This window comes from Gobio gobio (genome assembly GCF_949357685.1).
Source record: "Gobio gobio genome assembly, chromosome: 1".
NCBI classification, from domain to species: domain Eukaryota; kingdom Metazoa; phylum Chordata; class Actinopteri; order Cypriniformes; family Gobionidae; genus Gobio; species Gobio gobio.
Genome location: NC_137097.1, coordinates 1,616,352 through 1,635,387, shown reverse-complemented (window position 1 = coordinate 1,635,387; position 19,036 = coordinate 1,616,352). Strand labels below are relative to the sequence as shown.

The window sequence follows — 19,036 nt, the reverse complement described above, 5'->3', positions numbered from 1 at the left end:
GTCCTTGGAAGGTGTGTACCTCTTCCGCTGTCCACCACAATTAGGCACGTGGCAAGCCCCACATGGCCGCGAGGACTTGTTTGGCATGAATGCCTTGACTGTTGGTGCAGGAGGTACAAAGCTCTGGCTGCACGATGGCCCACGAAACAGGACGGAGGGAGCCTGTGGCTGTGCGGGGAGAACCAGCAGTATAGAGACAGAGCGTATTTAGGCCACGCCCACACCGGGGGGGGAAACAATCCAACGCTCTCCATTGACTTTGCATTGCGGGAGGCTGCCTCATTGTCATTTCGGACTTATAACAAAAAACAGAACAATGTCTAAAAGCTGATATGTGACAAGGTGTACAGCAAACAAGCTAAAAAACACAGAAATAAGTTTTTATAAGCTGTCGACCCAAAAAAACGAGCGTTTAAGAAGATAAAAGTGGATACAGGCAATACGAAGTGAAGCTTCAGCAGGAAGAATGGGTAAATTTTGGGATCCTGACACTCAGTATGTCTCAATATGTCTATGTGTGCAGTAAACATTTTGTCACTGTTAAGTCAAATATCCAAATGTCCGTTTTATATATGATATTTCCTGTCGTTGATTGCATTCCCCTCTAGTCGCCGTAGTTCTCAGTGTAATATGACCTGTAGCGCTCTGTCTCAATGGCCTGAATCCACTTTTTTGTCCTTAAACGCTCGTTTTTTGGGTCAACAGCTTATAAAAACGTCTGGGTTTTTGCTTCTGGGTTTTGTTTAGCTTGTTTGCAGTTAATTTTGTCACATATCAGCTTTTATACATTGTTCAGTTTTTTGTAATAAGTCCGAAATGACAAGGATGCAGCCTCACGCAATGCAAAGTCAATGGAGAGCGTTGGATTGTTTCCCCCCCCGGTGGGCGTGGTCTTCAGATTATGACGCGTGTCGCTCTGTCTCTATGGGTGCTGCCGGCACAGGGGGTGGTCCATAGGTGGGCGCAGCAGGCTTTGGCTGGAGGTGGGTAGGTGCAGAAGGCTTTGGCTGGAGGTGGGTGGAAGCAGCAGGCTTTGGCCGAGTGGAGGAGGACGACGCCATGGGCTGAACGGGCCGGTTCACAGGAGGCACAGGCTCTGGCTCTTCAACAAATAATCTGGAAATATAAAACACACATGTAGTGAGTATTGATATGACGTGTGTGCTACTTGCCTTCCACAGCCAACAGGTGAAACAAAGTGCTTATGACAACTTACCTCCGCTTCTCACCACGCCTTTTTCCAGCCTCGTGATGAACGTGCTGGTACTGGACCTGAGGCCGATCTGGCGGTGGGAGGGATGTTGGCAGCGCAGGAGCTTCCGGGAACGGTGCGTCCGACAGCACTTTCAGGTGTTTGGCCTTTTTCTCCTCCCTGGCAGTGAAGGTTGAGATGGACTTGGTGTTCAAGTTGGGCAGTGGAATGGCGAGACCGCCGAGGATGGGGTCGTCTCGGACTCGGTCTGCAATCCTCTTATACTGTCCCTTCAAAGAAGCCGTGACCTTGCTGGGGGAGGTGAGCTGATTGGCCGGTGCTCGGTTCTTCAGCATCTTGAGGAGGAGGTAGAGCAGGCGACTGTCCTCGGTCACCTGTGCCGCCTGAGCGTACCTCATGCAGCCAAACTTGGTCTTCTGGGCTGCTCTGGTCTCGGGAGAGTCTGCCCCAAGGCACAGACCGAACAAGGTGTAGCCCCACCTGGACTCGTACCGATTTATGAAGCGGGCGGAGGTCTTGTCGTGGTCGTGGAGAGAGCTGACGGCGGCGATCTTCTGCCTGAGGTCAGCCGGCCAGTTCTAGGAGGAGCAAGGCCAGTGCCTCCACTTCCTCTATACCTGGCGGATGCAGATGTCGATGGCTCAACAGCGTGTCTTGCAGGGCAGGAGTGTCCTCCTCTTCCGCCTGGGTGAGGACGACGTGCTTCCCACAGACTCTGTCTATCTGATCCTCCTCTGTATCAGAAGACATGCCAAGACCTGAGTAAATTATCAGGAAATTTTCATTTGAAAGTGAACTAATACTTTAAGCTACAGAGTTTAAATATATTTCAAGAGCAAACATAATTACCCCATATCATTACACTATTAATACATAAACAGAAAAATAGACAAGTAGCTTTAAGCCCAATACATACGTGGTAGACACTGATGAGGTCTTCCTGTCTGTCCCCCATGTACTCAATCAGGCATCTCAGGACCACTTCTCTCCTTTTCTCCACAGAGGTAGATGGTTCCTGTCAAAAAGTAAAATCTGATCAAAATTCACAGCCCGATGACAGATTGCTGTAAAAGGTCTTACTATACATTTAATAGTAGCTTCTAATAGTACATTGGCTATTTCTCACCTCAAATGCTTTCTTAAACATGTTTTAGTAGACCTTTTATGTGTAAAGAGTGATATGCCACTGATTCTCAGGAACTCTTCACAGATCTGTAAAGATAAGTATACCATCTTAGTTACATATCAAAAGTGATATGTTTTTTGTCTGTGATTTAAACAACATGAGAGTTTTGGATACAAATGAGTTTTCAATCAAATTAGTGTCAGCAGTAAAGAAACATATTCACTATATAGTTATTTTTAAGTATGAAAAAAGCAAGAATTAAATTTAATCTTTAGTCAAGTTTGTTTTTCTCAAGTCTTCGGGTTCGAGTCATTCGTTCATTAAGTCCCAGCCCCATATAGGCAAGGCTATTCGGTCACCGGAAACAGAAATGATTAGTTAATCTCTTGAGTCTTCTGGTTTGAGTCGTTCATCAAACCCGAAGACTCGAGAGATGAACTAAGGCTTTCTGTTTCTGCATTCGGCCTATGGGGACTTGAACAAATGACTCAAACCCGAAGACTCGAGAGGTGAACTAATCAATTCTGTTTCCTGTACAGAACATTTGGGAGTTGTGCATGCGCAGTCAACACAAAATGATCGAATCGCTCTCTGAGACAACTCATTGTTCTAGAGTCATATTAAAGTGAAATCAAAATGAACGAATCGTTCATGAACGACACATCACTATCGCTCGCGGAAGAGAGGGGAGCATCAAGTGTTCTGAGGCTGATCTATAACGATAACTTTCCATAAAGTGGACATTCATTGCGTGAGTCATTGAAACAATGTAAGCGTGCTTTGTTATACTTTAATAGGAAACTCGTTATTTATGTTTAAGTGACTGTATATAAATATAGTATTAATATTTCCGCAAGCTTGTTTACTCACTGGAGCAACGTTAGTAATTTGCCTGTATAGGTTAATCTACTGTATTGCCTACTCAACAAGTTTAATTCTTCACTTCATAGATTTAAGTGAGGTTTGTATATACTAAAATCATAGCGTATGGAAATATAACAACCTTTCACCTACTTTCTATCTGTGAGCGTTAGTAGCCACCTAGCGGCCTTAAACAGTACTACATTAATGCTTGTTTGCATTATGTGTTAAAAATTTGAATACTTGTATTTGAATGATTAGACCTACACATGACTGTTCCTTGACTATTATGACAATTTATTGTTATTGCTGTCTATTGATTGTTATCTTTGTTAATTCTTTGTTGATTTCAAACCACATCTATACAATGTCCACTACTCTAAGAAATGCCCTGTGGTCTGACTGTGCTGTCAATTACTGTCAGTTCTTAATCACTTATTAAAGTCTGGAACTGAATACACCAGTGTGAACACCCACCCACCTAGACTAGTGCCTAGACAGTTCTAATGAATCCCATTCTTCAGATGTTCTATTTGGTTTGGTAAACATGGAGAAAACCTAAGATTGAGTGTTTACTATTGTCCTCTTTTTAGAGCTGCTTTACTGCAGATTTGAATGTTGTTTGCATTATTGAAACACTATTTTCCTGTTTAACACTGTAAAGCTGCTTTGACACAATCTGTATTTTATAAATCACTAAATAAATAGAGAGAAAAACTATTTTTCATTTGCACAAGAGTCTTATGGTCAGGAAGTAGGTTTACATTCATGAATTTGACTGAAGCTTTTATCCAAAGACGTTTAAATTGCATGAAAGGTATGCTCTTTTTTGGAAGTTCATATTGTAGCACACCAACTCTTTGTGAAATTGCTCTTTTATTTTGCACCAGCATTTATAGAGTTTAATTCCAGGAGTGGAGAGTGAGTTTTTTTTGCAATCATCCATCAAAAGAAAGATATACATCTTACAGGATATTCATCCTCGTTTAACTTACACAGGTATAGAAATAGAAGCCAAACGGTGTGCAGCGTGTGCAAACATGAAGAACAGGTTTGATGACTGATGATTCTGTCTTGAGTTATGTCAACAGACTCACCCCTGTTTATCAGTGTTTCTGATCATGATCAGGTGATTCTGTCATTCTTCTCACACCTTCTGGTGAAGATATAGAAGAGGTGTATCAATGCCAATCTTACGGAAAGACATTATCTCTTCCAGTCTGTCAGATTGGTACTATTTTTGTATGTTTTTGGCCACATAAAAAAAACTTTTTTTTCGGAAACTTAAGAACTTTATAGTTACTTGAAAACATTCAGAAGTATTTTTCTCAATGTTTACTTCAAAATAAGTTGCTGTTTCGGAAATAATTTGCAGTTTGAATATTTCACTCTAATATTGCTTCTTTCTACCGATGGTATGGCTTGTAGTTTGTAAATTATTTGATTCTTTGTCTTGGACTCAGATGGAAATGAAATACTGTGACAAAAATTTTAAAAGGAAAGAAGACCAGGCACTCCTCCCTCAGCTCAGTTTAGTTCGTATCTCAGTAACGCTCCTCCCTGCATGTTTCTCAGTATCTGTTTCTCACAGTAAAGCTGACAACACACTCTCAGTCTAAAACCAGCAGCTTTTGGGCCAAAAATCCTTCTGCTCTCATTGTTTATTTTAGTCAAGGATTCTTTTAAGATGTAGTATGTTTAATATATATATACATTAAACTCTTTAATGATGGATGTGAATGGATCTAATATCAGGGTGATTGCACTTCACTTCAGTTTCTAGTAAAGTCCATGTGAGAATCAAACAGCTTCTAAAATAAGCTTCAATCTGAACTTGACTGAGACTGAGTTGCTTTCACACAGCCTTTATTTATCTGTTGATGTGAATTATATCTGTACAGCATCAGTGGGAGATGATTATTGAAACAATTAATGAAGTTCATAAACACTTATGATTGTGCTAACTGCAACTAACTAACTGCAGTGAGGAGCATTTCAGCACAAACAACTAGAGTGAAAGAAAAGCTGAACTCAAAAGCTGCTCTTATCTTTTTCCTGCAACATTCTTGAAATGTAAAACCTTTCTTTAGACATATGTGTGACAAGTAAGTATCAGAATGGACTTCATTGAGAGAGAGGCTGCAGAAGGCGCATCATGTTTGCTTTATTTAGCAAAAAGCACAACATCTCATTTTTATTGTGAGTGTACACAAATAAATGTAGACACTTAATAGATTTGAATGATGTATACACTTGTCTGTATGACCAAAATTGACTGAGTATTTTGAGTCTCTTTTGCACTGAAAAGAAAAAAGCGAGGTGGTCTGACGCCTGGGGGTAAACCACTGTAATCTACGCACTGTCCTGCCAAAATATATTCAACACATAAACATTCCAACACGTTATCAGAACACATTGGGTCATGTTTACAGTCAGAGCCGGATTAACGCAAAGGCAAACTAGGCACGTGCCTAGGGCCCGATTGGCGGGATGGGGCCCAGACAGAAAAAAAAAAAAAAAAAAAAAATTATGTACAAATGTCCTATCTACAATTTATTTCAATATTTATGAATTACCTAAAAATAGTGACGATGTTTATCTTAACCATAGACTGTTACATTACGTCACATTAACGCCAGCCCATGACTGTATTTATTATAATGAGGTCAGAGCGGGACAACAAAGCTAGCAGGCAGGTGTTTTGAGTAGGCTAACATTCAAGATGCTTTCGGTGCGGCAAAACGTAAAAAGAAAAAAAATGAAGAGGAACAAAAGAAGAGACAGCGGGGGGCTTTATAGAAGTTTCTGTCGGGCAGCCGTCCGACAGCTGTGAACCTGCTCGAGTCAGCAGAGCCGAAGGCCGAGCCATGCCCGGAGACACGGCCCGAAGACGCGGTGGAAGATGCGGCGGAAAATAAGTAAAACAACATTTCCATGTCAAGTTTTATGCTGCGTTCACACCAAAAGCGAATAGAGCGTCTGGCGCGAGTGATTTCAATGTTAAGTCAATGGAAAGGCGCGTTTACGCGCGTCTGGAGGTCCCGCGGCGCGGAAGGCGCGTTTCACGCGGAACGCAGCATTAAGTTACAAGAAAATCTAATTCAAAATGATAATAAAAGATAAAAACAAATGTAAAAAAAAGAAATAGGCTAAATCAATAAAAGAATAATGGCATGGCCCTACTTTACATATGATATGTAAAGTACTCAAACCCCCGTTGATCCACTTCCCTCATAAACTGATAACTCTCCTACCTCACATCCACCTTCACTTTGTTATTTGCACTACTGACTGTTTATTACAGTAACAACTGTTTACTTATGCATTCTGCACCACCATACCGTAACTGGATTATGCTCATCTGCACTGCCGACTGTATTTACAGTAACAATGTTTACATTTGCATTTTGCACCGTACTTCTAACTGGAATATGCAACCACTTTCCACTGCACTTTTACACTTTCTTTCGGATAGCTCTGTCCATAATTTATTGTACTAACTTAATCCACTGCTATATTCCTCATATTAGCCTAACATATTATTGTATACCTCTAACTGTAAAATTCTGTTCAAGTAATAACCGTCTGTATATTTATTCATAGTACATAGTCACCTGTAAATTCTGTTTATAGTAATAGCCATCTGTATATTTATTCATAGTACATATTCACCTGTAAATTCTGTTTATAGTAATAGCCATCTGTATATTTATTCACTGTATATATTCATCTGTAAATTCAGTTCTACTTATAGTAATAACCATCTCTCTACTTATACATATTTATATATATTCAGAACATTTTTATGTCCTGCACTTACGCAACCATTGTATATATCCTGCACTTGCTGCTATTGCACTTCTGGTTAGACCTAAACTGCATTTCGTTGCCTTGTACTTGTACTTGTGTAATGACAATAAAGTTGAATCTAATCTAATCTAATATAATAATCATGTATGGCTCCCATAATTGTACAAAGTCCTTTATTTTACTCTTGGAGATATAAGTCAGCCTTTCCAGTCCAATGCACTCTGAAAGTTCTTTTATCCATTGTTTTATAGAAGGTGCTTCCATGCTCTTCCAGTTCAGCAATGGCTCTTCTGGCATGTAACAATCCAAAGTCCAATAGTCTAGTGTGTTTCTTTGTTTGTGAGAAACCTGTATATATTCCCAGTACACAAAGTTTGGCACAATGTGGTATTTTAAGATTAAAGCGTTCTGACAAACATTTTATGACATCCTTCCAGAACTTCTGTATATCAGAACATTCCCATAGACAGTGAATTAGAGTTCCTTAATAATTTTGGCATTTTGTACATATATCAGGAATATTGCTAGACATATGATTGAGTTTTTCAGGTGTTATATAAACCCTTGTCAACCATTTATACTGTAATAATTTAAGCCGCGTGTTTATGATTTGTTTTTGCGCCTTTAAACATGCTTCAGTCCGTTCAAATTCCTCTATTTATTCTTGAATGGCTTTCCTCCATGCGTTTAATTTGTCTACAGCAGACTCTTTAGAGTTAGACATTATAATATTTTGACAATTGGCCCTTTTCACCTCTTTTTTCAATTATTTCCTCAATTAATGACAGTTTGGGAATGTACATAATATATGTAGACCTGGAAGACATAAAACTTTTAAGCTGTGAATATTTAAAAAAAAAAAATGTTTTGAGGGAATCTGGTGTTTATCACACAATTCTTGAAATGTAAGAAGTATACCATCCATATACAAGTCTTTAATAGTCTGAATACCTTTAGTTTTCCATAGTTTAAATCCTCCATCCTTATATTTATTATTATTTATTGTTAGACAGTTTCTAAATGGTCTTGATGAATGTGAAGGGGTCATGTTTGCCTTCTTGTTCTTAATTACAACATTTATAAATGTTGTGAGCTATTGTATTTTGCAGAAAAACTTATTTGCTCTGTTTACATAGTTTACTGATACCTATTGGTTATTTACTGGTACTACTGCCTTAACAATGACACTCCCAATGGATGAGGATAATTTAATAGCATTTAATAGAGCCGTGTAATGACGTATAAATAATGAATATCAAAAAATAGTCTGATAGAATGTTTAATATACAACACAACCAATTTGTAACCAAAGACTAGGCTATGTAAAATGTGAATTCACTTTTATTAGTCACTTTGGTAAGTTTCAGATTTCAATTCATAAATAACATCGATGGAGGGGGGCCCAAAAAATGCAGCCTGCCTAGTGTAGTCCATTTATTTAATCCGGCTCTGGGTGCAGGGTCCTGGATGACCTTGTTAAAGAGGATGTCCGTAAGCTCAGTCACATATTCTAAAACACATAAGTAACTGCAATAGAAATTGTGTTTTTACTGCTTGTCATGCAGGCAAATGTACTACACCTTGTCACTCAGGTGGTGCCAAAATCTAAATGCAGTACCATGTATATGTTAGTATGAAGATACCAAAAGACAACTGAGAATTAACTAACCAGTAGAATATTTGGTCTTCACCATGGACACCACATGTTCCCCTCTCTTGGCCTTGGGAAATGTAATTTTGTACTGCAGTGCTCCTGCTGCTGTCCTCGCTTGGGTACGGACAGAATTTTCATTGAAATGCAATGCAGCCAGGTAAAGTCTGAAATGAGAATTTACATGGGATAACTCCAGCATTATTACCCCATCACTCTCTACCTGTGTGGCTGTTACTATACAATATTGACAACATGATTATTATACAAATTTACCTGCAGAGAATCCCCAAGTATGAGAAGACCACATTTTTTGGTGCGAACCGCAGAATCACACTGTGGAACCCCTCCAAGGCAGATGTTTGGTAGAGAGGGCTCAGCTTTTTAACATCACCTAGAACACGCTTGCTCATTAGTACCTTCTCCAGTTTGTGGATGGCCTTTGTTGCTAGAGGAGGACAGAGAATAACCAACATAAAAGATGAGTGTATAGCAGCTGAGAGTATACTACAGGATTAGCATAATTGCTATTGAATAGTGGCGTATCGGGCTTCAGCCATTTGTTTTTGTCAGTGGAAGGAGGGTGGAGGCACTTGGGGGAGAGTGGATTTTCATGGACATGCACATTCTGGACGCGGTTAAGAAGAGATGTCCATTTTGCCACCATTTCCTCTCCATTGGATGAACCGGATGCTGACCAGTAGAGGTGATTCTTGATGCTCGTTTGCCACACTTTAACAATGTTGCAGTCTTTCTCCTTGGACATGGCATCCACCTTCTAGGCGAGCGCTGAGAATAGTTTAAAAATATGTAATACATTTTTTCTACAGTGGGAGTTAATGTTTCACAGGATTAGCTGTGCTACAACTAATCAATAAACTACATTTTCTAAATAATCCTACCTTTCCCAGATAGCAAAATACACTCGGGCCAGTTCCGGTTTGATTCTCGACTGCCGGAGACTTACCCGTCGGCCCGCTTCCGTCTGCCGCACTCGGGCCGTATGCATGTTTACTCACTGCCCGATTCCGGCCCGAATCAATCGGGCCAGATGCGGCAGCCGTTAACTTGCCGACGCTGCCGCAATCAAGCCGGAATCGGGCCGTCACTAATGCGTACTGCCCGCCAAAGCTGGCCCGATTAATTCTTGCCATGTTATTATGAAATGTCTACCTTTATTAATGTTAATTGAATAACCTTTATACCACTTTTGTGTTGATATGACAGCAAATGGATAATGTGATACAAAACATTTAGGCTATAATAAAACTTTTGAAGAAAATGAAAACATAACTTAAAACATATTTTTAATCCGAATATTGTTGCAAATGATATAAAAACAAAGGACAGAAATATGAAGAAACTATATTTATTTAGAAAATTGCACATTTATCAAGAAACAACTTTAAACACAACCAAAAAAAAATATTAAAGTGCACAAGTATAAGTTCAAAGAAACTTGAATACAAAAGTTTTGTAAAAAGGCACACATTTTAAATAAAAAATGGATATATATATTTAAAATTATACAAGTATGAAGAAACATCTTAAAACACCTATTGTAAATAAATAAATACTTAAACTAGATTATATTGAAAAAATAAAAAAAAGGTATATGTGTTATATGGTAATGGTAAACTAAAATGGTATCAAGAACTATCTTTAAACACCTATTTGTCAAGAAAATGTAATCTAAAAAAAAACCCCCACAATAATACTAATTAAAAAAACACGCATATAAATAAAATAGTGCAAAAAAAAAAAGAAAAAGAAAAAAGAAAGAAATACTTAAACACCTATTTTTATACCTGTCATTACAAATATAAAAAAAGAAAAGAATTGATCAAAGTAATTTACACATTAAACACGTTAGCCTTCGCTCTTTCCTTCCTTCCTCCATCTCTGTCAGGAGCAAGTTGTAGCCATCTTGTTATATACCTTTCCACCTCTTTATCAGTGGAGCTCTTGGTATGGGCATTTGTCCTCACTGCATCTGTAAATGGCAAACAATATTCACAAATAGTTAGTTATACAGTTACACAATTTTGCGCAACAAAGAACAGATATTGGTAAAAAAAACAACAACAAAAAAACAAGCAAAAAATACACTAACAATACATTAACAATTATATGAAAGTAATCGTACACGACAGATGTATAGCAGCCTATATGTACTGGAATGTATATCAAATCAACTTACTGACTACAATAGTCCTGAGGGCCAATGCACGAAATGCCACTTTTTGGTTTGCACCACTCCAGTTAATTCTTTTAGCAAAGGAGTTCGCCAAAAGCTTTCCCAGGATACGCCACACAGCTTCTTTAGTGGAAAACCCACCAATTGTTCCTAAATAGGTTACCTTTGAAGAAAAAAAAAAAATGAAACGGTATTACAGGCAAAATAAATATACAACAGTAACGGAGTATCAATGTGATTATAATACATACAAGACAAGACACATTGTGTGAAAAATTCAAGGACTTCATCTTACCAACTTCTTCATTTGTTCTGGCTGATCCTTTATTTGATTTTCAAGCCTTTCCAGATCAGGTAAATCTGACAAAGGAAGGTTGAATGTGGTGATGTCTGGAAGTTCATCACTCTGCGACTGAGCACTGTTCTGTTTCTGCTGATTCTTCAGAATGATGGCAAGTTGTTGCTTGATGACCTCTTGTGCTTTTAAAACTTCAGTCAGCAGGGCTGCAAAAAAACAAAAAACATAAATAAGCGTACATGCACTTGAAGCTTGTTTTTTGTATATTTTTTGTATAGTGTTTTGGTAGGTAGTCAGTTAAATCTTAAATCCCTTGTTGAATTAGGCCTTTAAAATGAAGTTCATACTTACAAACACATGATGAACTGCAACATGTTCTGTCTCCATCTCCAGCTGCACTGGTACATAGACGTAAATTATTCCTAGAGGTGGTAGGACTTGCAATACCATCTGTGTGTCTGGATGGAGTTCTCAGAGGTTCTGCCATAGTCCGTGGTGGTGACGGTATTTGAGGTGCTGCAAAAACTTCTGAACGGTCCCCTATTCTGACAGTTTTTTCCAGTCTCTTGCTTGCAAAGTAATTATCGTCATCATCCTCACTAGAGTGGTTTCTTTTATTTCCCCTGATCGTGTACATGAGGAAAAAACAACAACGTTAAAATAGTGCCGTAGCAAAACTTGCAGATTATAATGTATCAATGCAATATATGTACAATTTACATATAAGACAGTTAACCCAAAATGAAAGTTCTGCAATCATCTATTCCCTCATTCTGTTGTCGCTAACAGACTTTTCATTTTGGGGTTAACTACACCGTTTATATGAAAAACACCTGTGGTAAAAATACATGCTTAAAATACAAACAAACCTGTTCTTTCTTTTTGTGTATGCTGGACGATCATCATCATCATCTTCTGTCTGCAAATCAGACATCAGAGTTGCTTGCGGAAGTTTGAGCCGAGCTTCCTGATACGTGTCTATAAAACATACATGGTGGTTAACCTCCCCAAAAATGTAACAATCATGAAATATTGTCACAGTTTTCTTAATATGTTAGTACCTGTGGTGTGAATAATTCGCACCCTGAAGGCAGACCAAGTACGATTAGGAGATCCATGGAGTGTTACAGCCTTCTGGATCTTAGCCACAGATTTGTAAGTCGGCCAAGCACAGGTACCATTCTGCACCCATGAAGATGGCACAACTTCCACTTCAGATGACTCGATGAACTCCACAATATGGAACATTTTCCCAAAAAATCTTCAAAAAACAAAACAAAAAAAAGAGCAATTTGTTGCATTTTACACATTTTTACACAATTTTTATTCACATTACACAATAATTTACACAATAATAATCAAGTCAAGTTGAGCTGTCATTCCGCTTATTATTGCACAATAATCCTTCTATTTTCAAAAATACTGTTATGTTACACTCCACAAGCCTGTACCTGAATGTGAGATTTTGGTGAATTATGTTTAAATATATCTATGCTACATTAAAAAACCTAAGACCAACACACAGTTGAACTGCTGTTGTTGTCAATTTAAATGTAGTAAAGGTAGACAGGCAAACTTGGTTTGAAAAGGAAGTATGACATATTTTTTAAGCGTCTCATCAATTTTGGCACATCTAAATTCTTTAGAAAGATCAGATACGAGATAAGCTCCAAGCCTGCAAGAATCAATTGGGTAGTCATAAAATCTACGAACGGACTCAAACTCAGCAAATACGATGTAAGCATCATTGTTCTCAATATAGATGTTCTGTACCAACCCAATATTGGAACCAATTCTGACACAGTTATCGCCTTTTGAAATTTTTAGACAAAAATCAGGGAAATATATTTCTTTATACTGTCTCACTTCTCCATTAACAAACTGCAAAATAGGACCATCACAAAGCTCTTTTCGCACATAACTTTTGGAAGGGTCGATCTTAGAACCACCACTAGATATTTCAGATATCCTGCGTACAATCTGGGCAACAGGATGACATGGACGTCGGACCAATCTTTTTAACTGCCCTAAATAATTCTTGAATGGAAATGCAGAAATGTGGTCAAGTGGACCATGGCATTTCACATCATCAGCTAAGTGAACAAGGCCATGCACATTATACACCACATATTCCTTGCCATACAGCTTCACAAAGTGCTCCACAAAAGCCACTAGTAATACCTTTGCATATTCACACATTACAGAACACAGGGTTGGATCAATAAGAATTGAAATCGCAACTGAGAGAAGCATAAAGTTATTGTAAACAGGAGTGCATACAACATCATGAAGAACTACTGATCCTGTGTAGAGTAAAAACTGTCTTAGTTCAGTTGCCTTCCACCTGTTTTTTTCTTCAATCGACCTTGGTTTACGAGCAAATTCTGATGGGACATAATTTTTAATGGAGAGTAAGTTCTGAGATAATTTGACTACTTTCTGTGATGGCAAACGAGTCTTGAGAGGACCACTTGTCCATAGATCTAATAACCTTCGCATCACACCAAGACAGACTAAATGCATATAATCATGAGGGAAACATGATACCATGTTTATATCAAGTTCAGTAAATGGAGATCTAGTTATGTGGTGGTCTTCATCACACATGCTTCTGAACGTTTCATTCGTTCTTAGGGCAGCATTAGTCTCAGGGAAAGTCATGCGCTTTTGTATGTACACACCAGACTGTACACATTTACCACATGACGAATAACCTGTATGAGATTTAACTCCCTTAACATATGCACGAGCAGGTGCATCACAAACTACAGAACTAATTTTTAGGAGTAGTTCCTTTCCTCTGAAAATAAAGCCTGACTGCAGGACCTTAACTTCGTCAATTAAGCTTTTTAAATACTCTGCCAGTATTTTTGGTTTTGAAATGCCACCAAATATTGCTATTAGAAAAGGCTTTTTGGCTATGCCTTGTAATAAGCCTAAAATAGGCCACAGTTGCATATTTGAACTCTTGTGCAACGGAATGCCATCAAAATTCAACTGCAATCTCAGTGTGTGTCTGTTTGGTAACTGGGGCAATATTTTTTCAAGCATTCCAGACAATGCATTAAGAATACCAAAATAATAGAAAGAGCCTCCTGCTACTTGTTCTATCCTATATATTGTGTTAGTCTTAAGCAGTGTTCGAGCATCTTTTGGAAGGCTGGGATGCATACTACGCAAGACTGACAGAAGAGCTGTTAATGCAACCATTGTGATTCTGAAGTCTATAGCCCAGTCAGTTAGAGCGTTTCTAAAAGCTTCATCAGGACTTTCCTCAAAATAGTCATCACTATTCTCAGAATCACTTACAGAGTCTTCCGACATCACTGCATCATAATCATCTAAATTAACAGAGTCTTCTGACACCACCACATCAATATTGTCAAAGTCATTATCTTCAGAGGATTCATTTTTACTAGTGTACATCTGTTGATTATGAGGAGTGTCATCACTAGCCTTAGAGTTAGGAGTTTGCAAAGACTTTAGAATCTGAGCAACACTTGCCCTCGCCTTTTTTTGAATGTTAGAATTTACAGTATAAAACTCATAGTTTTCAGACATGACTTACACAGGATGGCCTCTTCTGTGCTGAGCTTGGCAACTTCACTGATCTTGTTGTGGTCTGTCAAAAAAAGCAAAAAGCACACAAACAATGTTTAATTTTGTTACAATCAATATACTGCATAGATACATTTATAGAGATCAGAAAACACCAGAAATCAACTAAATTACATCTTTACATACATTACAGACTTACACTTTTTACACTTAAAGAGCCAGAAGAAAGAAAGATCAGTACCAGCAGTTCATGGCTTGCAATAGCCCATTAACACCTCAGACAATATCATTCCTATTCACATGTTCATTATAAAACACTGACATTACTCTTTTGTCTTTGTGCAGATCAACTGATGTGCTGTAAATTGCCCAAAATGTGTACTTTTGTTTTCTTTATACCTACATTTGCATCTTTTTATACGTAAACCAGGATCTGTTCTACAGATATTTTCAGGACTGTTAACAGAGGCCAATAAACCAACCAATTGACACCAACGTAAAACTATAACTAAATGAAAATGGATAAGTGTTTGGAACCCATTTAAAACAGTCTGTACAACATACAATGAAAATTACAATGTTACTGTTTAACATTATGACTTACTATTTTAAAACCTTATTCACAGAGTCAAAATTCTACTGTATACTAATAATGAACTGCACTTGTACAGCATTTATTAATCTTAGTTAATATAATAATTTCAACATTTACTGAAGCATTATTCAAAACAAAAGTTTTGTTAATATCAGTTAATGCAATGTGAAGTAACATGAACAAATAATGAACAGCTGTATTTTGTATTAACTAACGTTAGCAAAGATTAACAAATGTATTGCTCATTGTTAGTTAATATATTAAGTAATGTTAACAAATGAACCTTATTGTAAAGTGTTACCAAATAACGACCTAAAAATACTTTTAAGTTAAACACAGTTACAATTTAACAGTGTGAATAATGTTTTAAAATAGCAAGAATCATAGTGTCAACACTCTACCGTATTTCCTTTAAGTTAGCTCAGAAATACAACATTTACGGCTTTTAGTAGTGTTGTTAACAGAGCCATATAGTATATGGACTATTTTATTACTTCAAATAATTTGTTCAGCATGGTTTCTTAAAATAATATATACTTGACCTAAACTAAACTAAATTTAGCATTCACAATGTTTTAAAATAGCAAGTCAGTATCAACAGCATATCAAGTAGCAAAAACCTTACCTTTGCGATTGAAATCCAACGTCGAAATGTTGTCAAACTGTTGTGAAACCGAATCTCTTAGCATCACCTTTTATTGTCCATTCAATGACCGTCATCCAATCAGCTACGGCTACGGAAATGCGTCATTGTTACGCAAGATTTGAATTTGCCGAAGCTCAGCTAAATGCTGTTGGCCTATAACTTGAATAAATATTTATATTAAATAAATGGGTAATAACACAAGCTGTTAGAATATAATATGGCACTTACCGAGTTCGTTTTAAAGCCGTCATTGAGAGAAAACAACAACAACAACAAATCGCTGAATGGCAACCGTTTTATCTGCATATGGCCCATCGTAACAATTTTCAAAACAAATTTTAAAAGAACTTTTTTAATTAATGAGCACTGCTATTACTTTTTAGGTTGATTTAGGTCGTGGTCATCGAATTCCCATGCAAGAAAGTCGTGCTAGCAGCTGCAACAGTTATGGGGTTAGCTGCAGTCCCACGCGTGCTGTTAACGTCTGTAACATTAGTCCTTTTCAGCGTGTCTGCTTCATAGAATACTTGGAAATAAAAGCGCATCAATGTTTTCAAATTTTTTCTTACCATATTCGTATTTTGTGGTATTTAATCCATTGTTTTGTTTTCGTCCAAACACAACCACAATCGCCACAGTTGAGACCCCTCCCACTACTGTAAGTGACGATGAACGAGTCACCTGAGATCACGTGCATAATTTAGCACGTTTAAAAAGCATTACACCGTAAAGAATGACCTGCATGCTTTATTACAACTAAATAGATTTGATCCTTCTGTGCAAAACGATCACTGTTATTATCATTTTGATTAAGTTTTACCTTAGATATTTTGATTTGTACAAATTCATGACATTAAATGAGTAGCTAACACATTATCAGATCCTGTCAGGAAATTAAGTAAATTTTAAAACAATTTTATGTTAATTATTGCTTCATTATGTAACCATCAGTGATTGAACATAAGCCGAGTCATTGACAGAAGTGGCCCAGATCTCTATAGCCAGAATCGGGCCAGTTACAATGAACAGCAATCGGGCCAGTGCTTTACAGCCGTAACAAAACTGCATGTGCCAGAGCGAGCTGCGGGCCAGAATCGGCCCGGTAAACACACGCCGATGCCGAGTCAGAGCCGCAGGCGCCGCGGGGCAGCCGAGCTCGGGCCGATTACTACATGCTATCTGGGTTACATAAATGCCATACATCGTAAAAGTGGTCAATGTCTGGTTTCTGTTCCCGGACAAACTTTTGAACCTGGGTGTGTCGGTCTGTCACCAAGGAAAGTTACTTAGACACCAGATTTTTCGAGAAATTCTAGACTCCGGATAAGCCCTTCCTTTTCCATAAGGACACTGCTTCCCACTTCATTGCTCACACCCATCCCATCCCCCGTTGTTTTGCACAAGGTGAAGAGCAGAGAAGAGACTCAAACAGATCATGATGAGCTCTAGAAAAAGAAGGGATGTTTGGACTCATTTTGTGGCAACTTCGGCCACTGAGGCAAAATGCAACATCTGCAAGAATTTTTTTTCCACCAAAGGAGGAAGCACTTCAAATTTGAAAAGACACCTGAAAACCTCACATCCAACTGTGCTGTTAGCAGAGAACAGAGGTTGAAGATGGTGGCCCTGCAGCAGCTGGAGCTGTTTCCACCACCAGCACCTCTTCAGCTGGATATTCGACTTCTTTGGCTGGCACCTCATCTGCAGAATCCAGTATACCAGCAGCACCCACCACCATCCAAGAAGCAGTTAGGCCAAGGAGGCCACAACAGCAAACCTCTATGAGCAGCTTCATTACACTACCAATGGATCCATTAAGACAGAATAAACTAGATGAGGCTCTGGTCAAAATGATTGCTTGCGACTTTCAGCCCTTTTCTATAGTGGAGGATAAGGGCTTTAAGGAATACTCATTTCTTCTGGACCAATCATACAGCCTACCTAGCAGAAAAACACTTACAAAAACTGTAATGCCTAGGCTGTATGAGAAGTTAAGGGCAGACATCATGGATAAAATCAAGAGTGCATCTGCTGTGTCTCGCAACAGACTGCCGGACCTCTGTGACTACCACAAGTTACATGGCTGTGGCTTGCCATTTCATAGAGGACTTTCAGATGACCTCCTATCTCCTGGACTGCTTTGTCTTGACTGAGAGACACACTGCTGCTCACCTGGCAAGAGAGCTGAGCAGGGTTACAAATGAATGGAGTGCGGGTGACAAAATCGTTGCTTGTGTCACAGACAATGCCATTGTTTCAGCCCTGAGAGACCACCTCCACTAGGATCACATGCCTTGTTTCGCACATTTGCTGAACCTTATTGTGAGAGCTGCACTGAAGGAGGTCCAAGCTATATTACAGAAGGTGAAGACAACCGTTGAGTTCTTCCATAGAAGCACAGTTGCTTCAGATAAGCTGAAGGCCACACAAAAATAGATGGGTCGAGAGCAGCTGTGCTGAAAACCGGATGGGGCCACAAGGTGGAATTCAACATTTTACATGTTGAAAAGATTTATTGACATCAAAGAGCCAATCATCTCTACCCTGGCTCTCACTAATGCATCTATGCCAACCTTGTCGCCAGAGGAATGGGAAATTGCCAGAGAAATCGTGGATATTATTCATCCATTTGAAGAGGTCACCACTGAAGTGAGTGCAGAAAAGTAAGTGTTTTTAAATCAACATTTTTTGATTAACATTCATATCAAAACCACATTTTAAACTCTATCTCTTAATCATGTATTTCTAGTATGTGTAATATTGATTTTGGCTTTGTTATATGTACAGTATGTAAAACTTTTTATATTTTTGTAGGTTTGTGACTGCCTCCAAAATCATATTGATGACTAGAGGTCTTCAGAGGATTGTTGCCCGGAATCAAAGGAATCCCTCCAGCTTTACACCAGTAAAAAAACTAGTGGACACCCTGATGTCAGAAATGACTAGAAGGTTTGACAGAGTGGAGCTCATTGAGAAGCTTGCTGATGCAACTTGCTTGGATCCCAGGTTCAAAAAGCAAGCCTTTGTCAACCACCAGGCAGCAGATGAGACAGTGAAGAGGGTTACAGCAGCTGCAGCAGC

The 19,036-nt window shown here is 38.5% G+C and overlaps 1 protein-coding gene across 1 annotated transcript; it reads right to left on the bottom strand.

The window, feature by feature from the left end:
• Window positions 1-10,371: 10,371 nt before the first annotated feature.
• LOC307135995 (uncharacterized protein) lies at window positions 10,372-17,339 on the bottom strand (the record flags this gene model as incomplete). Its single annotated transcript, XM_079832740.1, has 9 exons — window positions 10,372-10,654; window positions 10,862-11,021; window positions 11,154-11,362; window positions 11,508-11,779; window positions 12,026-12,134; window positions 12,218-12,417; window positions 14,344-14,582; window positions 14,725-14,778; window positions 17,331-17,339. 9 exons carry the CDS (start codon window positions 17,337-17,339, stop codon window positions 10,515-10,517), a joined length of 1,392 nt encoding a protein of 463 aa, XP_079688866.1. The 3' UTR covers window positions 10,372-10,514.
• Window positions 17,340-19,036: the final 1,697 nt, after the last annotated feature.